This window comes from Oncorhynchus tshawytscha, linkage group LG27 (assembly GCF_018296145.1).
Source record: "Oncorhynchus tshawytscha isolate Ot180627B linkage group LG27, Otsh_v2.0, whole genome shotgun sequence".
Classification (NCBI taxonomy): domain Eukaryota; kingdom Metazoa; phylum Chordata; class Actinopteri; order Salmoniformes; family Salmonidae; genus Oncorhynchus; species Oncorhynchus tshawytscha.
In genome coordinates this window covers 891,472-916,472 of record NC_056455.1, presented here as the reverse complement: position 1 = coordinate 916,472, position 25,001 = coordinate 891,472, and the positions used below count along the sequence as shown (strand labels likewise).

Genomic DNA, 25,001 nt, shown 5'->3' with positions numbered 1-25,001 from the left:
GTGTGTGTGTGAAAGGTGAATGTAATAATTATGTTGCTCTTACAATGTGTGTTTGAATGATACTTCTGTAATATCTTTAAAATCCTGAGTTCTCCTGAGACTCCAAGAAAGTGTGAATTGAAAAATGTAAAACGAGAATCTTCCTTATCAATAATCACATTTATTGAGAGGACATTGACCATGCACACTATTAGAAGGAAGAAATATATAGCTCAATAACACCCTTGTTGGAGTTGGAACAGTACCGGCTTATAGTATTCTATTTTACACCATAATCAACAAAAGCAATGGAATCCTCAAGTGAAAAGTCCGATAGACTTGTGATTTTCATGCTATGGTGTACCCCCTTCACATCCCAACCTATATGTGTAATGTGTCCCTCCTTTAGGATAAGTCCTGTACTGTAGTAACAGCAGTATGTACTCAGCGTCATTATCAAACAACACACTTGTTGTATTATGAACTGCCATAGGAAGATAAAGTGACAGTATTCACAGATATACAGTTTTCTGGACAATTAATGATTTGTAGTTGCAGTATATCAGTCACTATTGGATCTTCATCTTTCAGTTACCGCAGTAAGATGAATGAATGCCCAAACATGATAGTTTCAGCCTTTGTGGTTTAAAGATAATAGTTCATATGACTTAATATGACTGATATTTTATGATTTTTATATATCAATGTACAATAACCCAACCTTGAAATATCACAATGAAAACATTTATACTATACTCGTATTAAGATTTATAAAAAATATATATATATATGTTCTTTCCACCAACCCCTTCACGTGTGTTGGCTGCCAGTCACGTGTGTTGGATGCCAGTCACGTGTGTTGGCTGCCAGTCACGTGTGTTGGCTGCCAGTCACGTGTGTTGGCTGCCAGTCACGTGTGTTGGCTGCCAGTCATTACTGCTAAAATCATAGGAGGTGAAAAATATGCAGATAATAGTGTTAAAACTCTTATTTTCCTGAGAAACAAACAAATGAACTTTTAAGCCTTTCAAAGACATCATTTTTCAAGCAATTCACATTTTTTAATGAAAATAAGAATATGTACTTTCTTTTCAAGAGTAACACAAAAATGCTATGGAAAAAACTGTCCCCCTAGGAACATGGACATACAAACTCTTCACTGTGGCCATCACAGATACAAACCATTCAGGGGAAAGGCATATAACTGTAAAAGCGCCATGTGCTATCAAAGGATTCATGACCTAAATTATTCTCGGTAAATAAACCCTTAATGTTTTTGTTGTGACTCCAGTGGAATCTCTACGTTACCAGCAGGTACAAAGTAGGAAGTATAGTAACTTATTGGAACAGAATCAGTCAAAACTACTGATCGCCCACCTTCACTGAATCATACATCTCCCACTTTCACAGAATCATACATCGCCCACCTTCACAGAATCATACATCGGCCCAATAACATTGAATACCCCAGAAAACACTTCTTACGTTATATTTTAAAAAGTTAAACCTATCAACAATATAACATAAACAAAACATCTATTCACATACAGCACTGTATACACCTACACACAGAAAAAAAACATTCAACCAAACAATAACAATAAATAAAACAAAAAGTTATCTTAAGACCACAGATTTAAATAACGATGATGCAATGTTCGAAGACTGAGTCACACAGTTTAAAAATGACTAGTGCTCTATGTGGGAAATGTTGAACATGACCTGCTAGCTGTGAAGAGAGAAGGTGATTGGCTGAGTCAAGCTGAGGGCACAGAGCTAGGGTTCAAAAGTAATTGAACACAACCAGGTGATTGGACAGAAGAAGAGTTTGACTTCAGACACTTAGAGGGTGAGGCTGGAGCCATGAGCTACAGTACAGTGTGGATGGTGGAGTAGTTGCATTGGGGCTTTTGTTTTGTAGCGAGAGTTGGGCTGAAGACAGAACAGAGATACAGTGTCCACTGGCAAATACTCTATGTGTGTGTGTGTTTAACACCTGACAGCGTTCCCGTTCTCCTCTGTGTTCCTGAAGGAGAGCGGTCTGCGGGGTGGATGGGTGCGGAGGGGGTCCGTCAGGGAGGCGGTAAGGGAGGGTGTCAGGGAGGGCATACGGACACGGGGAGCCTCGAAGGAGTTCCCTCTCACAGTGATGTGGTCCCAGCCACCCTGAGGAGAGAGAGGAAGATAAGAATAGAGGGAGAGACAGAGAGAGAGAGAGAGACAGAGAGAGAAAAAACGAGAGAGAAAAAGAGAGAGAGTCAGACAGCCCCCCCACCAAGAAAACCTTTCCATTGAAAGTCATTGGTGTCTCAAGAAGCAGGTTGGTGAGTCAGGGTTAGAGGTAAGGTTAAGGGTCTCACCCCGATGCCATAGTCCCACGACTGTCCCTTTGGCTCCATGGGCTGAACCCCCAGACGGTGACAGACTGTCCCACAGCTCAGACTGTGGCTGCCTTGCACCTTGTCAGCTATGATCCACACCTACACAACAACAACGAGAAGGGTTGAGTTACTAAACACAGTGCAATGTCAAGAAGTTAGAATTTTGAAAAAAGAGGAAGTCATTATCATTCATTACTGCCAACAACAACCACCCAGTTTTTAGATTGTATGTTCTGCTCACCTGGTCCAGAGGTCCTACGGAGACCTTGCGTACATTGTTAGAGATGTGTTCCCATGACGATCCCTGGGGGCAGCTAGGAGTCAGGCCCTGTCTGAACCACAGGTTACCTGGATGGAGAGCACCAAATTAAAATCATGACAAAAATAAAGAAGAGATGGTTCAACTAATAGACGTCTGACAATAATAAAGGTCCATGTCATAGTCAGTCATGACATTCTCGTCTGTAGTACCATGTTGATCCACTGTGTAGACTGACGTCCTCCCTACAGACACCTGTTGGAGCTTCTGCCTGACTGGAGAGGGGATGTGGTACCAGCAGTCTCCTACAGGGGGCAATAGTACATTAAACAGCCAGTGATTAGAGTCTTCTCTCATCATTAGGTCCATCTCTGTGATAGGAACCAGAACTCAGAGAGAGGTAAGCTCCTCCCGAAAACAAACATTGAGCTATTACTGTAAAGCACTTTGTGACAACTGCTGATTTAAAAACAACTTCAGAAATACATTTGAGTGATTTGACTGAACTGTTGATTAGCAGTAAGACACACAGGACTGAAAGGAGAATCCCTGGGTTCTGTCAGAGACGGTGGGTTCTGCGTGATTCTCTGACTGACCTGAAGGGCTCTGTGCGGTCACGGAGCCCCTGTAGAAGGCAGAGCCATCCCTGGCAATGGCCCACACCTGGTTGGCCCCACCAATGGAGATAGACTTAAAGGGCTGGTCTGTGCCCACATGGAGCCATGACGTCCCCTAGAAACACACGCAACCACTTCTGTTATCAACCACAATGTCTGTATATTCATGGTGGATTTGTGTGTTGTATGTTTACATATTGTGTGTGTGTGTGACTCACAGCAGGCGTCAGTAGGGTGACTCCCAGTCTACAGAGCACGTCTCCCTTGTTACTGATGGCCCAGAGAGGGATCGGTTCAACAATGCTCTGAGCTCCACAAGGGATGATGGTCACGTCACTCAACGGGATGGGTGGGACTTCTTGCCACGGCCCTGTGGTGGTCAGTTTACACTTCCTGTCAGAGGAAATACAAGGGTTGTTCAAATAGGAGTTAAGTCACACCTAGACCAGTGTACCAACAGTTGAATTAGGTGTGTAAATACTGGGCTGGAGCAAAAACATGCACTCCCTGTGGGTCCCCAAGACCAGGATTGAAGAACTCTGCCCTAGACACTGATCTAACATCAGTTGTTGTGTTTCCTTCCCCCAATGGTAAAGGTTAGGATTTAGGTAGAGTAAAGCTGATCCTAGATCTGAGCTTACGGGCAATTTTTCCCCCAGAGCTCAAACCCAGGCTTGTTTAAACACAGTGGGCAGACTGAGGACAGACCATAGTGTGCTTACTAAACAAATAGTGATGAGGGAAAAGGGCGATTGTTGTGTGGTAACATACAGTACCTGGCCCATCGCCTACGACGGACAAAGTCCTTCAAGGTCTTGTGGCCATGATACGACCTGGAAGAGTACATACAGAGGGAGGGAGATAAAATACATGATAGTGACAGAAACAAACACATATCGTGGCTACTTTCATGCAGGGAAAAGATTCAACTTGATATGTGATAGATAGACCAATGAATATGTATTGGGGAAGGTTAGATACACTCACGTTGGGAAATCAGCTGCATATTGCCAACCCTCTCTGTCTGTCCCTCCAGAGATACCGTAGTCAATGGCCCAGTCTGCCACCTGATAGAGACAGAGCAGTTAGCGGAACAAACTTTGTAGGACTATTTTAGTCATCTAATGGCACTCTGTGCATATTTAGTTCAGGTTCAAAAGTTATATTGTCCTGGGGTGAAATTGAAATGTTTTGTCCGGTTACTGGTACCCACCCATGTCCAATGAGGGGATGGAGGCTTGGTGTTGGCCTTGGTACACTCCTGCAGTCCTGTTGCATCACTCCACATGTAACGGTCTGTTGGGAGGCCTCTGTTGGTATATCCTGTGACTGGGTTCCACCTCTGGTTCTCATAAATGTAGACACACTTCACATCTGTCTGGGTGTAGATGTTATCTGTGCTGCTGGCCAGACCTAACAAAAACAAGAGAGGGGTTATAGTCATGAGCTGAGACAAAACAGCCATGAAACATACCCTTACACCCTGACCAAACTGGCCCTGGGCATGCGCCTGTTGAAACATACCCTTACACCCTGACCAAACTGGCCCTGGGCATGCGCCTGTTGAAACATACCCTTACACCCTGACCAAACTGGCCCCGGGTGTACGCCTGTTGAAACATACCATTACACCCTGACCAAACTGGCCCCAGGCCTGTTGAAACATACCCTTACACCCTAACCAAACTGTCCCCGGACATGAGCCTGTTGATTTTGTCTATCCACACTAGACGTGATCATGACACACAGGTTAAAATACCAAAACCAACTCTGAACCAACTATATTAATTTGGGGACAGGTCAAAACACTTACAGTACCAGTCAAAAGTTTGGACACACCTACAGTACTCAGATTTTTCTTTAATTTTACTATTTTCTACATTTTAGAATAATAGTGAAGACATCAAAACTATGAAATAATAAATATGGAATCATGTAGTGACCAAAAAAGTCAAACAAATCAAAATATATTTTATATTTGAGATTCTTCAAAGTAGCCACCCTTTGCCTTGATGACAGCTTTGCACACTCTTGGCATTCTCTCAACCAGATTCATGAGGTAGTCACCTGGAATACATTTAAATGAACAGCTGTGCCTTGTTAAAAGTTAATTTGTGGAATTTCTTTCCTTCTTCTTAATGTGTTTGAGCCAATCAGTTATGTTGTGACAAGGTAGGGGTTGGTATACAGAAGATAGCCCACTGAAATCGGACACTGTGGTTGGATTTACAAGAAGTTTATTTTTTAAATGGTGTATAATACTTTTATGTTCAAGACATTTTAATTATGGGATTTCTGTTGTTTTGAATTTGGCGCACTGCAATTTCACTAGCTGTTGTCGAGGTGGGACGCTACCGTCCCACTTGTACCAGAGAGGTTAAGTCCAGTCCAGTAGGTTTATGTTTAGGGTATGGTTTAAGTCCAGTCCAGTAAGTTTATATTTAGCGTATGCTTTAAGTCCAGTCCAGTAGGTTTATGTTTAGCGTATGTTTTAAGTCCAGTCCAGTAGGTTGATGTTTAGCGTATGTTTTAAGTCCAGTCCAGTAGGTTTATGTTTAGCGTATGCTTTAAGTCAAGGCCAGTAGGTTTATGTTTAGCATATGTGTAACCAATGTGAAATGGCTAGCTAGTTAGCGGTGGTGCGGGCTAATAGCGTTTCAATCGGTGACGTCACTCGCTCAAAGACCTTGAAGTAGTGGTTTCCCTTGCTCTGCAAGGGCCGCGGCTTGTGTGGCGCGTTGGATAACGATGCTTCGTGAGTGACTGTGGTTGATGTGTTCAGAGGGTCCCTGGTTCGGGGCGAGGAGAGGGACGGAAGCTATACTTTCACATTGATGCTGTTGACCCGGATCACTGGTTGCTGCGGAAAAGGAGGAGGTCAAAAGGGGCGTGAGTGTAACTGATGTGAAATGGCTAGTTGGTGGTGTGCGCTAATAGCGTTTCAAATGGTGACATCACTCGCTCTGAGACCTTGAAGTAGTTGTTCCCCTTGCTCTGCAAGGGCCGTGGCTTTTGTGGCACGATGCTTCGAGGGTGGCTGTTGTTGATGTGTGTAGAGGGTCCCTGGTTCGAGCCCAGGTAGGGGCGAGAAGAGGGACATAAGCTATACTGTTACATATGCTTTAAGTCCAGTCCAGTAGGTTTATGTTTAATGTATATTTAGTGTGTTTACCCTGCAAGAATCCCCCTCCATAGCCGCCAGTGTAGACCCAGACAGTGTGGTCGTAGCCAACCCCCCACACCACCCCCAGACTGTTACACTCCACCAGACGCAGGTGGCCCCCCACCTGATGCCAGAACCTGCAGACACACAACGTGGGGTTGAAGACAAAGTAAGGAAAAGTATAACATTTTAAATGAAAGGCTATTCAGACAGTCAAGGCTATTCATACAGTCAAATCAAATCAAAGTTTATTTGTCACGTGCGTCGAATACAACAGGTGTATTACAGTGAACTGCTTACTTACAGGCTCTAACCAATAGTGCAAAACAGGCATTAGGTGAACAATAGGTAAGTAAAGAAATAAAAACAACTGTAAAAAGACAGGCTATATACAGTAGCGAGGCTATAAAAGTAGTGAGGCTACATACAGACACCGGTTAGTCAGGCTGATTGAGGTAGTATGTACATATAGATATGGTTAAAGTGACTATGCATATATGATGAAAAGAGAGTAGCAGTAGCGTAAAAGAGGGGTTTGCGGGTGGTGGGTGGCGGGACACAATGCAGATAGCCCGGTTAGCCAAAGTGCGGGAGCACTGGTTGGTCAGCCTAATTGAGGTAGTATGTACATGAATGTATAGATAAAGTGACTATGCATATATGATAGACAGAGAGTAGCAGCAGCGTAAAAGAGGGGTTGGGGAGGCACACAATACAAATAGTCTGGGTAGCCATTTGTGGATCTGTTTGGGCGGTATGCAAATTGGAGTGGGTCTAGGATTTCTGGGATAATGGTGTTGATGTGAGCCGTTACCAGCCTTTCAAAGCACTTCATGGCTATGGACGTGAGTGCTACGGGTCTATAGTCATTTAGGCAGGTTGCCTTCGTGTTCTTGGGCACAGGGACTATGGTGGTCAGCTTGAAACATGTTGGTATTACAGACTTAATCAGGGACATGTTGAAAATGTCAGTGAAGACACCTGCCAGTTGGTCAGCACATGCCCGGAGCACACGTCCTGGTAATCCATCTGGCCCCGCAGACTTGTGTATGTTGACCTGTTTAAAGGTCTTATTCACGTCGGCTATGCAGATTGTGATCACACCGTCGTCCGGAACAGCTGATGCTCTCATGCATGCCTCAGTGTTGCTAGCCTCGAAGCGAGGATAGAAGTGATTTAGCACGTCTGGTAGGCTTGTGTCACTGGGCAGCTTGCGGCTGTGCTTCCCTTTGTAGTCTGTAATAGTTTGCAAGCCCTGCCACATAAGATGAGCGTCGGAGCTGTTGTAGTATGATTCAATCTTAGCCCTGTATTGACGCTATTCCTGTATGATGGTTCGTCGCAGGGCATAGCAGGATTTCTTCTAAGCTTCTTAGTAAGAGTCCCGCACCTTGAAAGCAGCAGCTCTACCCTTTAGCTCAGTGAGATTGTTGCCTGTAATCCATGGCTTCTGGTTGGGGTATGTATGTACAGTTACTTTGGGGACGATGTCCTCAATGCACTTATTGATAAAGCCAGTGACTGATGTGGTGTATTCCTCAATTCCTCTGCTTCATCTGACCACTTTTTTATAGACCGAGTCACTGGGGCTTCCTGCTTTAATTTTTGCTTGTAAGCCGGAATCAGGAGGATAGAGTTGTGGTCGAATTTACCAAATGGAGGGTGAGGGAGAGCTTTGTATGCATCTCTGTGTGTGGAGTACAGGTGATCTAGAATTGTTTCCCCTCTGGTTGCACATTTAACATGTTGATAGAAATTTGGTAGAACTGATTTAACTTCTTGGATATAGGGGGCGCTCTTTTAATTTATGGATAAAAAAACGTGCCCGTTTTAAGCGCAATATTTTGTCATGAAAAGATGCTCGACTATGCATATAATTGGCTTTGGAAAGAAAACACTCTAAGGTTTCCAAAACTGCAAAGATATTATCTGTGAGTGCCACAGAACTCATGCTACAGGCGAAACCAAGATGAAACTTCAACCAGGAAATGGGCAGAATTTTTGAAGCTCTGTTTTCCATTGTCTCCTTATATGGCTGTGAATGCGCCGGGAATGAGCCTGCCCTTTCTATCGTTTCTCCAAGGTGTCTGCAGCATTGTGACGTATTTGTAGGCATATCATTGGAAGATTGGCCATAAGAGACTACATTTACCAGGGGTCCGCCCGGTGTCCTTTGTCTAAATTGGTGCGTAATCTACAAGCTGCACGCAGTCATCCAGTGATTGAGAGGAGAGAGGAGGCTTTCAACGAACGATATATCATGAAGAGGTATGTGAAAAACACCTTGAGGATTGATTCTAAACAATGTTTACCATGTTTCAGTCGATATTAATGGAGTTAATTTGGAAAAAAGTTTGGCGTTTTGAAGACTGAATTTTCGTTTTTTTTGGTACCCAAACGTGACGCACCAAACGGAGCAATTTCTCCTAAACAAATAATCTTTCAGGAAAAACTGAGCATTTGCTATCTAACTGAGAGTCTCCTCATTGAAAACATCTGAAGTTCTTCAAAGGTAATGATTTTATTTGAATGATTTTCTGTTTTTTGTGAAAATGTTGTCTGCTGATGCTAACGCTAAATGCTACGCTAGCCGCGCTAGCTGTTACACAAATGCTTATTTTGCAATGGTTGAGAAGCATATTTTGAAAATCTGAGATGACAGTGTTGTTAACAAAAGGCTAAGCTTGAGAGCTAGCATATTAATTTCATTTCATTTGCGATTTTCATGAATAGTTAACGTTGCGTTATGGTAATGAGCTTGAGGCTGTATTCACGATCCCGGATCCGGGATGGCTCGACGCAAGAAGGTAAGTTTCCCTGCATTAAAGTCTCCAGCCACTAGGAGCTCCACCTCTGGGTGAGTGGTTTCCTGTTTGCTTATTTTCTTAGACAGCTGACTGAGTGCGGTCTTAGTGCCAGCATCTGTCTGTGGTGGTAAATTAACAGCCACGAAAAGTATAGCTGAAAACTCTCTAGGCAAGTAGTGTGGCCTGCAATTTATCACAAAATACTCTACTTCAGGCGAGCAAAATCTAGAGACCTCCTTAGATTTCGTGCACCAGCTGTTGTTTACAAATACGCCCAGACCGCCCCCCCTCGCCGTACCGGAGTCAAGATTATTCAGACAGTCAAAGCTATTCAGACACAAATCAGACAGTCAAGGCTCAAGGCTATTCAGACAGTCAAGGCTATTCAGACAGTCAAGGCTATTCAGACAGTCAAGGCTATTCAGACAGTCAAGGCTATTCAGACACTCAAGGCTATTCAGACAGTCAAGGCTATTCAGACAGTCAAGGCTATTCAGACAGTCAAAACTATTCAGACACTCAAGGCTATTCAGACACTCAAGGCTATTCAGACAGTCAAGACTATTCAGACAGTCAAAGCTATTCAGACAGTCAAGGCTATACAGACAGTCAAGGCTATTCAGACAGTCAAGGCTATTCAGACAGTCAAGGCTATTCAGACAGTCAAGGCTATTCAGACAGTCAAGGCTATTCAGACATTCAAGGCTATTCAGACAGTCAAAGCTATTCAGACAGTCAAAGATATTCAGACAGTCATGACTATTCAGACACTCAAGGCTATTCAGACAGTCAAAGATATTCAGACAGTCAAGACTATTCAGTTGTTAAGTGCATACATCTGATTAATATAATATCTATTTATCTACAAATAATAAATCCATCATATAGTTTTTATCAAGCCTTTATAAAGCATCGATAACAGCCCAGAGGACGTGTCTTACATCTGGTCGCAGGGTGTGGGGTAGGGACAGGCCTCCAGGCTAGGTGAAGGCTCACAGACAAAGACATCTCCTTTACAGGTGACTGACCAGAGGGCCTGTTTAGAGGGGGGACCCTGGATCCCCCGGGAGTCACAGCACGACACACTCAGCAGGGCCAGCTGGGGATACAGAGAGACACTCAAAACATTCCCAGACTACAACTTATAAAGGATAGCATGCAGAGAGTCTTCATAAGCCCTACATAGAGGCAAAGTCATGCTACATAGGGTCATATAAAAGATCCTTACATCTGATGCTTTACTAAACGTGGAATAACCCTTTCACCATCCTTTATTTAGCATGACATTTCCTTATGAATAAACATATGATATTCTGTGAAAATTGAGAACTTGTACTGTGTGTCTGGTTCAGGTGTAAGACAGTGATCATATAACCTACCCAGTCGTGCATCTCCAGCTCGGTGGCAGCAGCCAATCTGATAGGCCACCTCTGTTTGGTCCTCTCTGCTGTGTAGACGGCAAACGTGTGTTTGGAGTCATTCAGCACCGGCACCAAGATAGTCACCTCGTTGATGAATGCATGCAGGTACTGGATAGAGGGAGGAGAGGAGGAGGGGAGAAAAATGATGAATAAATAACTATTTACAGGTCACCCAAAATACACACACACACACACACACTGTGGCCCTCCCCTCACCTTCTTCTCCTCGTTGAAGTTGTAGTAGAGGAAGAGAATGCCATCCTGGTTTCCCTCTGGTCCTGAGAACTGCTCCAGGGCAAACCTCACGTCCACCCACTTATGGGGCTTCCAGTCCCTCCACCACTGCATGGCCCCTTTCTTCACCCATACAGACTGGGACTGAGGGGGGAGGGAGGGAGAGAAGGAGGGGACGGAGGGGGGGGAGGGAGAGAAGGAGGGGACGGAGGGGGAGGGGGGAGGGAAGGAGAGAAGGAGGGACGGAGGGGGAGAGAGGGAGAGAAGGAGGGGACGGAGGGGGAGGGAGGGAGAGAAGGAGGGGACGGAGGGGGGGAGGGAGGGAGAGGGGGAGGGAGGGAGAGAAGGAGGGGACGGAGGGGGAGGGAGGGAGAGAAGGAGGGACGGAGAGGGGGGGGAGGGAGGGAGAGAAGGAGAGGACGGAGGGGGGGGAGGGAGGGAGAGAAGGAGAGGACGGAGGGGGAGGGAGGGAGAGAAGGAGGGACGGAGGGGGAGGGAGGGAGAGAAGGAGGCGACGGAGGGGGGAGGGAGGGAGAGAAGGAGGGGACGGAGGGGGAGGGAAGGAGAGAAGGAGGTGACGGAGGGGGAGGGAGGGAGAGAAGGAGGGGACGGAGGGGACGGGGGGAGGGAGGGAGAGAAGGAGGGGACGGAGGGGGAGGGAGGGAGAGAAGGAGGGGATGGAGGGGGGGGAGGGAGAGAAGGAGGGGACGGAGGGGGGGGAGGGAGGGAGAGAAGGAGGGGAGGGAGGGGACGGAGGGGGAGGGGGAGGGAGAGAAGGAGGGGACGGAGGGGGAGGGAGGGAGAGAAGGAGGGGACGGAGGGGGGGAGGGAGAGAAGGAGGGGACGGAGGGGGAGGGAGGGAGAGAAGGAGGGACGGAGGGGGAGGGAGGGAGAGAAGGAGGGGACGGAGGGGGAGGGAGGGAGAGAAGGAGGGACGGAGGGGGAGGGAGGGAGAGAAGGAGGGACGGAGGGGGAGGGAGGGAGAGAAGGAGGGGACGGAGGGGGAGGGAGGGAGAGAAGGAGGGGACGGAGGGGGGGGAGGGAGGGAGAGAAGGAGGAGAGATGGAGGGGGAGGGAGGGGAGAAGGAGGGGACGGAGGGGGAGGGGGGAGGAGAGGGAGAGAAGGAGGGGACGGAGGGGGAGGGAGGGAGAGAAGGAGGGGACGGAGGGGGAGGGAGGGAGAGAAGGAGGGGACGGAGGGGGAGGGAGGGAGAGAAGGAGGGGACGGAGGGGGAGGGAGGGAGAGAAGGAGGTGATGGAGGGGGAGGGAGGGAGAGAAGGAGGGGACGGAGGGGGAGGGAGGGAGAGAAGGAGGGGACGGAGGGGACGGAGGGGGAGGGAGGGAGGGAGAGAAGGAGGGGACGGAGGGGGAGGGAGGGAGAGAAGGAGGGACGGAGGGGGAGGGGGGAGAGAAGGAGGGGACGGAGGGGGAGGGAGGGAGAGAAGGAGGGACGGAGGGGGGAGGGAGGGAGAGAAGGAGGGGATGGAGGGGGAGGGAGGGAGAGAAGGAGGTGACGGAGGGGGGGGGAGGGAGGGAGAGAAGGAGAGGACGGAGGGGGAGGGAGGGAGAGAAGGAGGGGACGGAGGGGGAGGGAGGGAGAGAAGGAGGGGACGGAGGGGGAGGGAGGGAGAGAAGGAGGTGACGGAGGGGGAGGGAAGGAGAGAAGGAGGTGACGGAGGGGGAGGGAGGGAGAGAAGGAGGGGACGGAGGGGGAGGGAGGGAGAGAAGGAGGGGACGGAGGGGGAGGGAGGGAGAGAAGGAGGGGATGGAGGGGGGGGAGGGAGGGAAGGAGGGGACGGAGGGGGAGGGGGGGAGGGAGGGAGAGAAGGAGGGGACGGAGGGGGACGGAGGGGGAGGGAGGGAGAGAAGGAGGGGACGGAGGGGGAGGGAGGGAGAGAAGGAGGGGACGGAGGGGGAGGGAGGGAGAGAAGGAGGGGACGGAGGGGGAGGGAGGGAGAGAAGGAGGTGACGGAGGGGGGAGGGAGGGAGAGAAGGAGGGGACGGAGGGGGAGGGAGGGAGAGAAGGAGGTGACGGAGGGGGAGGGAGGGAGAGAAGGAGAGAAGGAGGGGACGGAGGGGGAGGGAGGGAGAGAAGGAGGGGATGGAGGGGGAGGGAGGGAGAGAAGGAGGTGACGGAGGGGGAGGGAGGGGAGAAGGAGAGAAGGAGGGGACGGAGGGGGAGGGAGGGAGAGAAGGAGGCGACGGAGGGGGAGGGAGGGAGAGAAGGAGGCGACGGAGGGGGAGGGAGGGAGAGAAGGAGGTGACGGAGGGGGAGGGAAGGAGAGAAGGAGGTGACGGAGGGGGAGGGAGGGAGAGAAGGAGGGGACGGAGGGGGAGGGAGGGAGAGAAGGAGGGGACGGAGGGGGAGGGAGGGAGAGAAGGAGGTGATGGAGGGGGAGGGAGGGAAGGAGGGGACGAAGAGGGGGAGGGAGGGAGAGAAGGAGGGGACGGAGGGGGAGGGAGGGAGAGAAGGAGGGGACGGAGGGGGAGGGAGGGAGAGAAGGAGGGGACGGAGGGGGAGGGAGGGAGAGAAGGAGGTGACGGAGGGGGAGGGAGGGAGAGAAGGAGGGACGGAGGGGGAGGGAGGGAGAGAAGGAGGGACGGAGGGGGAGGGAGGGAGGGAGAGAAGGAGGGGACAGAGGGGGGAGGGAGGGAGAGAAGGAGGGGACGGAGGGGGAGGGAGGGAGAGAAGGAGGGGACGGAGGGGGAGGGAGGGAGAGAAGGAGGGGACGGAGGGGGAGGGAGGGAGAGAAGGAGGGGACGGAGGGGGAGGGAGGGAGAGAAGGAGGTGACGGACGGGGGGGGAGGGAGGAGGAGGGGAAGGAGGGAGAGAAGGAGGGGACAAGGGAGGGAGACTAATGAGCCTCTATACAACAAGGACATAGGACAAGTCATAAACAAACTCATTTCATCATGGCAACCAGAAAAAGCAGTTGCAAGCATTCAAGTTGTAAGGACGTTCAATGTTCAACCTGTTCTATGGCCTGTTCGTAGTGTTTAAAGTTGTCCATCTCTCTCTTGGAGCGTTCGCTGAGCTGCTCAAAGATCTGTTTCCGCCAGGCAGCTGTCTGGGCTGGACTGATGGACAGACTCATGGACTGGACTGATGATGACAGGGCTGGGAGAGACAAATAGACAAAGATCAAAATCTTTATAAACAACATCTGAGGAAACACTCCAGTTGCTCAACAACAACAATAACAAGCACAGGGACACTGTTCCATCAGCCAGAAGGGTGCATTCTGGTGTAATTGGAGCTGGAGTTTTGTAAATGGCTAGGCTTTTTTTGATATGCAGGAGAAATAGAATTTCAGGGCGATACAATATCTACAGTATGTGTCTCACCTGTGGCAGAGTTGAACCAGTTGAGCTGGGAGTGACAGTCCACACCACAGCCTCCTCCACTGACCCATGCCCAGAGTGGATGTTCATCCGCCCCATACGGCTCCTCCTGACACAGGGTGTAGGTGGCCACAGAGGACAGGCTACAGGTGTCAGCCGTGTCCCCTCTCACCCCAGCAGGCCCCACAGCCAGGTGAGTCTGGGTCTCTTCTAGGTCCACGTTACTCCATTGGGGGTCCCCAGGCCCTCCAGACAGGCTGGGGGACAGAACCAGGGCCAGAGGGGGGGACTTGGCATCTGCTTCCCGAAGAGAGGCCTCCTCTTCTGGGATAGAGGGACCGGCGGTGACGGCAGTGGTGGGCCCCTCCCGTTTGACCTTTCGGTCAGAGAGCATCTCGGAGATGAAGCTGTCGCTGGTGACCTTGGGGATGCGTGGTTTGGGGGCGTCGGGGTCAACGGGAGGGGGATCGGGGGGAGGGGAGGAGGGACAGGCCCCTACTTCTAGGACTGCCCTCTGTGGACCGTTCTTTGTGTCTGAGTCTTCACTCATCACAGACTGTGCTCGCACCTCTCCACTGAAGAAACAACCAGCACTGAGAGAGAGACGGAGGGACGGAGAGAGGGAGAGACGGACAGAGAGAGGGAGAGACGGACAGAGAGAGGGAGAGATGGACAGACGGACAGAGAGAGGGAGAGACGGACAGACGGACAGAGAGAGGGAGGGAGGGAGGGACGGACAGAGGGACAGACAGAGAGACAGAGAGAAAGAGAGAGAGAAAGAGAGAGCGAGAGAGAGAGCGAGAGAGAGAGAGAGAGAGAGAGAGAGAGAGAGAGAGAGAGAGGGAGAGATAGTATTACACAGAGCACCTAGCTGGCAGACAGCCTAGCTAATCGCTTTATGTAGCCGAGGTTGCCCAAGCAGTGAAAACAATGTGTGTGTGTTTATCTGTGTGTTCATGTCCCCAGCCCACCTGTGCAGACTGCTACTGCTGGCGGAGGAGTGGGACCTGATGTCTCCGTCTCGGGGCACGTTGACAGCCTTCCAGGCTTTACCACTCAACTCACTGGAGGTCACACCCTGACGGAAATACACTGCTCGGTCCTCACAGCTGATACCCCACACCTGGATGGGACAGAACACATGAGGCGAGAGCCAGACAAGAAACTAACATGACACTGTGTTTGTTTTCCATTACTAAACTGCCTTTTAATTATTATGAATAATTTCTTCATGAATGAATGTACAGTTTATGATTTTAAGCCCATGCCATAAGGCTCGGCTATGAGAGTCTAAGGGAACGTTATAATTAGTTGAATAAGCAGAGGAAAACATGAAGTCATGGCTCCTTACCTGGTCGTTGAGACCCACGTTGATCATGACCATCTCCCCGATCATCCCGATCCAGCCTGAACCACGGGGGTTATAGGAGTTGATGCCACGTCTGTACCATATCTAACAGGTATCGACAGAAGATCATCAGGGAAACAGTCATGACTGAATGATTCATAACCAGAGGTAGACATGTGGCGGAATTCAAATGAAATGTGTTTTTTTTCCTGAATTCTTCCTTTAGCTCATGTTCATCATTGTCCAGCTCCACGTTAACTATCATCGATAAATTCACATTCAGTTTTTTGTTTCATTTTTTAAGCGTCTTTGTGATTCTTCATGTAATGAAAAGTGCTATTTAAATTAAATCTATTAGTATGATTATGTCCAATAATGAAGCATATAAATTAGTGTTCAGTTATGGAAACTCAGTGGTATTGTCTTACCTTGTTGTCCTTGGTGACAGCCCAGACTACGTTGTCCCCCACAGCTACGTGGATGGCCCCGGCCTCTGGGTTGGGAGAGTCCACCACTACCCAGGAGGAGCCTGACGGAGAGAGAAGAGGGGTAATGGGGCCATGAGACCATCAGACTCTTTCTTTCTCTTCATCTCTCTATCTCTCTCTTTCTTTAGCTCTCTCCTTTTCGCTCTCTCTCTCTGTCTCTCTCTTTATCTCTCTCCCTCTCTCTCGCTTTGTCTCTCTCTCTCTCCATTACACACACACACAAACAGACACAAGCATTCTGTCTCTCTGTGTCTCTCTAACATACGCATCCACGGATACACACACTTCCTCTGTCAACCAGTCACCTCGTGGGCAGTCTCTGGTGATGCCCTCCCTGACGATGAGTTGTCCCTCCCAGAGCACGGCCCAGACAAGGTCCCCTGGACCACAGCTGATCTGCACCACCTCCCCAGGCAGAGACACCTCCTCCCAGCCATCCCCCTCTGGGCTGTGGTGGTGGATACCCTCACGAAACCACACCTAATGACCCAGATCAAATCAATCAAATGAATGGAATATATTAGAGTTATGTACAACCTGGCAGTGTTTTGTGATCTCTGAAGATATGACCTCCCCCTCTGAGCTGTGTGTGTCTGTGTGTTAGTGTGTGTTTGTGTATGTGTTAATGTGTGTGTATGTTTTAGTGTGTGTGTTACCTTGCCCTGTAGAGAGACGGCCCACAGAGACAACCTCCCCCTGGGCTCCTCACTGATCTCCCAGCCTCCACAGCTGATGTCATTAAAGGGGTCTGGAAGGGGACCACTGTGACCCTCTGATGGGATCTGGTAACAGAGAGAGAGAGAGAGGTCAACACACACACACAAACACACACACATACTGTAAACTACGGTACATGATGAGTACAATACAAGCCTGTACACTGCAGAGGTACACAGTTACATCCTGGTTGTGGCAGGTGATTATATTTCTCCAAATACACACCTTGGCCCAGGTGTCTGTGGCCTTGTACCTCCTGTAGCGGATCCATCGCCTGCGACGGACACATGAGTTCCACTTCTTGTCTTTGGTGTAGGTGGCAGGGAAGTCTATGGCATAGGTCCAACCCTGCAGACACACAGACAGACCCATTCACACATGAATCAGCATGTATAGTGAGTTTCAACGGTATTAGGACACTGACACGTTGTTTTGGCTTTGTACTCCAGCACTTTGGATTTGAAATGATACAATGGCTATGAGGTTAAAGTGCAAACTGTCAGCTTTTTAATTTGAGGGTATTTTCATCATTATCGGGTGAACCGTTTAGAAATTACTTTTTGTAAATAGTCCCCCCATTTTAGGAAACCAAAAGTCCTGTGTCAAATTCACTTATATGTGTATTATAGTAGAAAGTTGTTTTTGCTAACCTCCCCTGATATTGGTAATGGTGAGAGGTTAGCATGTCTTGGGTGTATAATATTTGACCCTCTAACTTTATCGCTCATCATTATTCAAGATTCATTCAGGATTATCTTGAATCACCGTAGCATCCACATTAATGTAGAAGTGTTTAGAAATATTCTATTCTTATCTACAATAAAAGGGACTCCATAATGACACTGTTATTTACCATTCATTTTTACTGGGAACAAAATAATCTGAAACACAACCAAAACAAACAGCAAATGCATTCAAAAACTGTAAAGTTACACGCTTGATGTGGTCATTGGGCGCTATCAATATGGGACCAAATACTTCACTTTTCACGACATTAATTCACATAAGTGAATTTGTCCCTGTAACGGCTTTCCTTAGATGAAGTAGAGTCGGACCAAAATGCAGCGTGGTGGTTATGTTCTTTAATTTATAAAGACACTACACATGAGATAACTAACAAAAACAACAAACGTGAGAAAACCTAAAACTGTCCCATCTGGTGCAAACACAAAGACAGGAACAATCACCCACAAACACACAGTGAAACCCAGGCTACCTAAATATGGTTCCCAATCAGAGACAATGACTAACACCTGCCTCTGATTGAGAACCATATCAGGCCAGACATAGAAATAGACAAACAAGACATCCAACATAGAATGCCCACTCAGATCACACCCTGACCAACCAAAACATAGAAACATACAAAGCAAACTATGGTCAGGGTGTGACAGTACCCCACCCCCAAGGTGCGGACTCCGGCCGCAAAACCTGAACCTATTGGGGAGGGTCTGGGTGGGCATCTGTCCGCGGTGGCGGCTCTGGTGCTGGACGTGGCCCCCACTTCACCGTAGTCTTAGTCCCCCACCTTGTCCGCTTCCGTGGCCTCCTAGCCACGGCGACCCTACTTAATGACCCCACTGGACAGAGGGGCGGCGGCTCGGGACAGAGGGGCGGCGGCTCGGGCGCCTCTGGGCTGAGGGGCTCTGGCGCCTCTGGGCTGGCCTCTGGGGCTCTGGGCTCTGGCGCTCCTCTGGGCTCTGGCGCCTCTGGGCTCCTCTGGGCTCTGGCGCCTCTGGGCTCCTCTGGGCTCTGGCGCCCTGGGCTCCTCTGGGCTCTGGCCGCCTCTGGGCTCCTCTGGGCTCTGGCCGCCTCTGGGCTCCTCTGGGCTCTGGCCGCCTCTGGGCTCCTCTGGGCTCTGGCCGCCTCTGGGCTCCTCTGGGCTCTGGCCGCCTCTGGGCTCCTCTGGGCTCTGGCCGCCTCTGGGCTCCTCTGGGCTCTGGCCGCCTCTGGGCTCCTCTGGGCTCTGGCCGCCTCTGGGCTCCTCTGGGCTCTGGCCGCCTCTGGGCTCCTCTGGGCTCTGGCCGCCTCTGGGCTCCTCTGGGCTCTGGCCGCCTCTGGGCTCCTCTGGGCTCTGGCCGCCTCTGGGCTCCTCTGGGCTCTGGCCGCCTCTGGGCTCCTCTGGGCTCTGGCCGCCTCTGGGCTCCTCTGGGCTCTGGCCGCCTCTGGGCTCCTCTGGGCTCTGGCCGCCTCTGGGCTCCTCTGGGCTCTGGCCGCCTCTGGGCTCCTCTGGGCTCTGGCCGCCTCTGGGCTCCTCTGGGCTCTGGCCGCCTCTGGGCTCCTCTGGGCTCTGGCCGCCTCTGGGCTCCTCTGGGCTCTGGCCGCCTCTGGGCTCCTCTGGGCTCTGGCCGCCTCTGGGCTCCTCTGGGCTCTGGCCGCCTCTGGGCTCCTCTGGGCTCTGGCCGCCTCTGGGCTCCTCTGGGCTCTGGCCGCCTCTGGGCTCCTCTGGGCTCTGGCCGCCTCTGGGCTCCTCTGGGCTCTGGCCGCCTCTGGGCTCCTCTGGGCTCTGGCCGCCTCTGGGCTCCTCTGGGCTCTGGCCGCCTCTGGGCTCCTCTGGGCTCTGGCCGCCTCTGGGCTCCTCTGGGCTCTGGCCGCCTCTGGGCTCCTCTGGGCTCTGGCCGCCTCTGGGCTCCTCTGGGCTCTGGCCGCCTCTGGGCTCCTCTGGGCTCTGGCCGCCTCTGGGCTCCTCTGGGCTCTGGCCGCCTCTGGGCTCCTCTGGGCTCTGGCCGCCTCTGGGCTCCTCTGGGCTCTGGCCGCCTCTGGGCTCCTCTGGGCTCTGGCCGCCTCTGGGCTCCTCTGGGCTCTGGCCGCCTCTGGGCTCCTCTGGGCTCTGGCCGCCTCTGGGCTCCTCTGGGCTCTGGCCGCCTCTGGGCTCCTCTGGGCTCTGGCCGCCTCTGGGCTCCTCTGGGCTCTGGCCGCCTCTGGGCTCCTCTGGGCTCTGGCCGCCTCTGGGCTCCTCTGGGCTCTGGCCGCCTCTGGGCTCCTCTGGGCTCTGGCCGCCTCTGGGCTCCTCTGGGCTCTGGCCGCCTCTGGGCTCCTCTGGGCTCTGGCCGCCTCTGGGCTCCTCTGGGCTCTGGCCGCCTCTGGGCTCCTCTGGGCTCTGGCCGCCTCTGGGCTCCTCTGGGCTCTGGCCGCCTCTGGGCTCCTCTGGGCTCTGGCCGCCTCTGGGCTCCTCTGGGCTCTGGCCGCCTCTGGGCTCCTCTGGGCTCTGGCCGCCTCTGGGCTCCTCTGGGCTCTGGCCGCCTCTGGGCTCCTCTGGGCTCTGGCCGCCTCTGGGCTCCTCTGGGCTCTGGCCGCCTCTGGGCTCCTCTGGGCTCTGGCCGCCTCTGGGCTCCTCTGGGCTCTGGCCGCCTCTGGGCTCCCTCTGGGCTCTGGCCGCCTCTGGGCTCTGGCCGCCCTCTGGGCCCGGCCGCCTCTGGGCTCCGGCCGCCTCTGGGCTCCTCTGGGCTCTGGCCGCCTCTGGGCTCCTCTGGGCTCTGGCCGCCTCTGGGCTCCTCTGGGCTCTGGCCGCCTCTGGGCTCCTCTGGGCTCTGGCCGCCTCTGGGCTCCCTCTGGGCTCTGGCCGCCTCTGGGCTCCTCTGGGCTCCTCTGGGCTCTGGCCGCCTCTGGGCTCCTCTGGGCTCCTCTGGGCTCCTCTGGGCTCTGGCCGCCTCTGGGCTCCTCTGGGCTCTGGGCTCTGGCCGCCTCTGGCCGCCTCTGGCCGCCTCTGGCCGCCTCTGGCCGCCTCTGGCCGCCTCTGGCCGCCTCTGGGCTCCTCTGGGCTCTGGCCGCCTCTGGGCTCCTCTGGGCTCTGGCCGCCTCTGGGCTCCTCTGGGCTCTGGCCGCCTCTGGGCTCCTCTGGGCTCCTCTGGGCTCTGGCCCGCCTCTGGGCTCCTCTGGGCTCCTCTGGGCTCTGGCCGCCTCTGGGCTCCTCTGGGCTCTGGCCGCCTCTGGGCTCCTCTGGGCTCTGGGCGGCTCTGGCCGCCTCTGGGCTCCTCTGGCCGCCTCTGGGCTCCTCTGGCCGCCTCTGGGCTCCTCTGGGCTCCTCTGGGCTCTGGCCGCTCTGGGCTCCTCTGGGCTCTGGCCGCCTCTGGGCTCCTCTGGGCTCCTCTGGGCTCTGGCCGCCTCTGGGCTCCTCTGGGCTCCTCTGGGCTCTGGCCTCCTCTGGGCTCTGGCCGCCTCTGGGCTCCTCTGGGCTCTGGGCGCCTCTGGGCTCCTCTGGGCTCTGGGCGCCTCTGGGCTCTGGCGCCTCTGGGCGCTGAGGGGCTCTGGCGCTGAGGGGCTCTGGCGCTGAGGGCCTCTGGCGCTGAGGGGCCTCTGGCGCTGAGGGGCCTCTGGCGCTGAGGGGCCTCTGGCGCTGAGGGGCCTCTGGCGCTGAAGGGGCTCTGGGCTGAAGGGGCTCTGGGCTGAAGGGGCTCTGGGCTGAAGGGGCTCTGGGGCCTCTGGGCTGAGGGGCTCCGGCAGCGCTGGAGAGGAGGAAGGCTCCGGCAGCGCTGGAGAGGCGGGAGCCCCTGTAAGGATGAGCTGGAGAGACAGCCTGGTGCTCATCCACTCTAGCCCGGCCGATACGCGGAGCTGGAATGTACCGCACCGGGCTATGCACCCACACTGGGGACACCGTGCGCTTCACAGCATAACACGGTGCCTGCCCGGTCTCTCCAGCCCCCTGGTAAGCACAGGAAATTGGCGCAGGTCTCCTACCTGGCTTCGCCACACATCCTGTGTGCCCCCCCCCAAGACATTTTTGGGGCTGACTCTCGGGCTTCCATCCACGCAGCCGTGCTGCCTCCTCATACCAGCGCCTCTCCGCTTTCGCCGCCTCCAGTTCTTCTTTGGGGCGGCGATATTCTCCAGGCTGAGCCCAGGGTCCTTCCCCGTCCAATTCGTCCTCCCATGTCCATTCCTCTCGCTGCTCCTGCTGCCGTTTCTCCTGCTGCTCCTTGGGGCGGCGACACTCCCATGGCTTGGCCCAGGGTCCTCTCCCGTCGAGGATTTCTTCCCAAGTCCAGAAGTCCTTATTACGCTGCTCCTGCTGCTGCTCGTTACCACGCCGCTTGGTCCTGTTGTGGTGGGTGATTCTGTAACGGCTTTCTTTAGGTGAAGTAGAGGCAGACCAAAATGCAGCGTGGTGGTTATTCATGTTCTTTCATTTATAAAGACACTACACATGAGATAACTAACAAAAACAACAAACGTGAAAAAAACCTAAAACTGTCCCATCTGGTGCAAACACAAAGACAGGAACAATCACCCACAAACACACAGTGAAACCCAGGCTACCTAAATATGGTTCCCAATCAGAGACAATGACTAACACCTGCCTCTGATTGAGAACCATATCAGGCCAGACATAGAAATAGACAAACAAGACATCCAACATAGAATGCCCACTCAGATCACACCCTGACCAACCAAAACATAGAAACATACAAAGCAAACTATGGTCAGGGTGTGAAAGTCCCAATATTTTTGTTCGCCTAAAACGGGGGGACTGGGTACAAACAGTGCTGTAATCACCCGATATGGATGAAAATACCCTCAAATTAAATCTGCCAGTCTGCAATTTAACCTTGCAGTCATTGTATCATTTCAAATCCAAAGTGTTGGAGTACAGGACCAAAACAACAACAATGTGTCACTAAGTACACTCCATCCAAACATTTCATGCAGATGAATTACCTGACGCATGGAAAAAGTCCAGGCGGGGCTGATGGAAACATGAAATGAGGGTACAATTTTATAAATGCCGGCAGACAATTTGTTCTTTCGACATGTTGGGATCTTTTTGTCTGTAAAATTAATTATGCGAGAAATAGCAGTGAAAATAACCATGATATCGATGATATGTTGTGTGGCCCTCCCACTATGACTCGAGGAAGCATGCAGTTTATTAGGCTACAGATGAAATAAGTTATGATGAACTTCACAGGGTGGTGAAAGTGCACGGTGATGAGCTTCATGCTCCTTTCCAATACTTATTGAGGTTCTTATTCTGGTGACATGATGATCACTCTTATGAATAATAATCTCATACTGTAGGTAGCCTGCCCACTGTATCAGCCAGCTGTTGGCTAGAGCACAAGTGCCAAGACCAGAGTGGACACATTTTCTATACAATGCAACAGTTTTTGTGACAAAACCATCAGTACATTTGAAAATGTGATGGTACATGGGAAATGAATGATGGTACATGGGAAATGAATGATGGTACATGGGAAATGAATGTAAAAAGTTGTTTTCATGTGCACTACATCATCATGCACATCATTTCATCTGCAAAAAGTCTGTTTGATGGAAACATCTCTGGTGGGAAAATGGGCATATTGTTTTATGCAGATTTTAGAGTATTGGAATGAAAATCTGTCACCAATTGGATGGAAACCTAGCTAGTCTACTGTTGGAGATCACTGTATGTGAGGGGTAAGACAATGACAGAGAGGGAGGGAAGAAAGACAGAGAGAGGTAGAGAGAGAAGGAGAGATGGAGAGAGAGCAGGAGAGAGAGGGAGAGAGATAATTAGAGAGAGGAGAGGGAGGGGAGGAGAGAGGAGAGAAGGAAAGAGAGAGGGAGAGAGAGAAGGAGAGAGAGAAGGAGAGAGAGGGAGAGAGATAATTAGAGAGAGGAGAGGGAGGGGAGAGAGAAGAGAGAGAGAAGGAGAGAGGGAAAGAGAGAGGGAGAGAGAGAAGGAGAGAGAGAGAGAGAGAAGGAGAGAGGGAGAGAGAAAAGGAGAGAGAGGGAGAATTAGGAAAGGAGAGGGAGGGGAGGAGAGAGGAGAGAAGGAAAGAGAGGGGGAGAGAGAGAGAAGAGAGAGAGGGAAAGAGAGAGGGAGAGAGAGAGAAGGAGAGAGGGAGAGAGAGAGGGAGAGAGAGAAGGAGAGAGGGAGAGAGAGAAAGAGGGAGAGAGAGAGAGGGAGAATTAGAGAGAGGAGAGGGAGGGGAGGAGAGAGAAGGAGAGAGAGGGAAAGAGAGAGGGAGGGAGAGAGAGAGAAGGAGAGAGAAGGAGAGAGGGAAAGAGAGAGGGAGAGAGAAGGAGAGAGAGGGAAAGAGAGAAAGAGAAAGAGAGAGGGAGAGAATAGAGATAGAGGGGACATATAAAATGGAGGAGGCAAGAGAGGAGAGAGAAAGATACAGAAAAGAGAGAAAGACAGAAAGAGAGAGAACATTCACTTCTTTCTCTGTGGGCTCTCCTCCAAAGTTTTCGTCAATGTACCAGTCCCCCTCCCACTCCCAGTTGGTCGAGGGAAGAAAGAAGCTGTCAAGGGGTTGGTGTTCCAGTCCTGTGATGTTACTCCACTGCCAGCGGTCGCTCGGCAACAAGTGATCCGAGAAGTTATCCATGGGATTCCATCGCTGAGAGAGAAAGAGAGATAGAGGGAGATATATATATATTTATTTGTATTATTATTAATTTTTTTAATTGAACTTTTATTTAACTAGGCAAGTCAGTTAAGAACAAATTCTTATTTACAATGACGGCCTACTCCAGCCAAACCCGGACGACACTGGGTCAATTGTGCACCATCCTATGGGACTCCCAATAACGGCCCCAAACCCTCCAACCCAAAAAAACCTGTGGTGTTGATGGTATCCTCAATGAAATATAAAATATACAGACCACAAATTCCTATTGGCTATACATAAACTCTTCAACATCATCCTTAGCTCTGGCATCTTCCCCAATATTTGGAACCAAGGACTGATCACCCCAATCCACGAAAGTGGAGACAAATTTGACCCCAATGGGATGTGGGATGTGTCAACAACAACGTTGGGAAAATCCGCTGCATTATCATTAACAGCAGACTAGTTCATTTCCACAGTAAAGAAAATGTACTGAGCAAAGGTCAAGTGTACTTTTTACCAAATGACTTGACAACAGGCCACGTATTCACCCGGCACACCCTAATTGACAAACATACAAAAAAACATAGGCAAAGTCTTCTCATGCTTTGTTGATTTCAAAAAGCTTTTGACTCTATTTGGCATGAGGGTCTATACAAGTTGATGGAAAGTGGTGTTGGGGGAAAACATACAACATTAGAAATTCAATGTACACAAACAACAAGTTTGGGGTTAAAACGGGCAAAAGGCAAACACATTTCTTTCCACAGGGCCGGGGGGTGAGAAAGGGATGCAGCTTAAGCCCCATCCTCTTCAACATATACAGTGGGGCAAAAAAAGTATTGTCAGCCACCAATTGTGCAAGTTCTCCCACTTAAAAAGATGAGAGAGGCCTGTAATTTTCATCATAGGTACACTTCAACTA

The 25,001-nt window shown here is 51.3% G+C and overlaps 1 protein-coding gene across 4 annotated transcripts in view; it reads right to left on the bottom strand.

The window, feature by feature from the left end:
• Positions 1 to 144: 144 nt before the first annotated feature.
• The window catches only part of LOC112259323 (tectonin beta-propeller repeat-containing protein 1), a 30,738-nt gene continuing 5,881 nt past the window's right edge, over positions 145 to 25,001 (bottom strand). For 3 of the 4 annotated variants that reach the window (XM_024434047.2, XM_024434040.2, XM_024434050.2), the window contains exons 3-24: positions 23,903 to 24,085; positions 16,983 to 17,105; positions 16,697 to 16,822; positions 16,346 to 16,520; positions 15,981 to 16,081; positions 15,556 to 15,657; positions 15,176 to 15,327; positions 14,208 to 14,797; positions 13,835 to 13,980; positions 10,844 to 11,005; positions 10,586 to 10,735; positions 10,148 to 10,305; positions 6,409 to 6,536; positions 4,450 to 4,649; positions 4,224 to 4,303; positions 4,013 to 4,069; positions 3,455 to 3,629; positions 3,216 to 3,351; positions 2,832 to 2,924; positions 2,602 to 2,708; positions 2,340 to 2,459; positions 145 to 2,145 (exon numbers count right to left, since the gene is read on the bottom strand). In XM_024434047.2, coding sequence (XP_024289815.1) covers positions 1,969 to 2,145; positions 2,340 to 2,459; positions 2,602 to 2,708; positions 2,832 to 2,924; positions 3,216 to 3,351; positions 3,455 to 3,629; positions 4,013 to 4,069; positions 4,224 to 4,303; positions 4,450 to 4,649; positions 6,409 to 6,536; positions 10,148 to 10,305; positions 10,586 to 10,735; positions 10,844 to 11,005; positions 13,835 to 13,980; positions 14,208 to 14,797; positions 15,176 to 15,327; positions 15,556 to 15,657; positions 15,981 to 16,081; positions 16,346 to 16,520; positions 16,697 to 16,822; positions 16,983 to 17,105; positions 23,903 to 24,085 — 3,441 coding nt within the window. In that variant the 3' untranslated portion in view covers positions 145 to 1,968. Of the gene's footprint in view, positions 2,146 to 2,339; positions 2,460 to 2,601; positions 2,709 to 2,831; positions 2,925 to 3,215; positions 3,352 to 3,454; positions 3,630 to 4,012; positions 4,070 to 4,223; positions 4,304 to 4,449; positions 4,650 to 6,408; positions 6,537 to 10,147; positions 10,306 to 10,585; positions 10,736 to 10,843; positions 11,006 to 13,834; positions 13,981 to 14,207; positions 14,798 to 15,175; positions 15,328 to 15,555; positions 15,658 to 15,980; positions 16,082 to 16,345; positions 16,521 to 16,696; positions 16,823 to 16,982; positions 17,106 to 22,415; positions 23,256 to 23,902; positions 24,086 to 25,001 lie in introns of those variants that run through there. The other variant, XM_024434056.2, reaches the window with a different exon arrangement.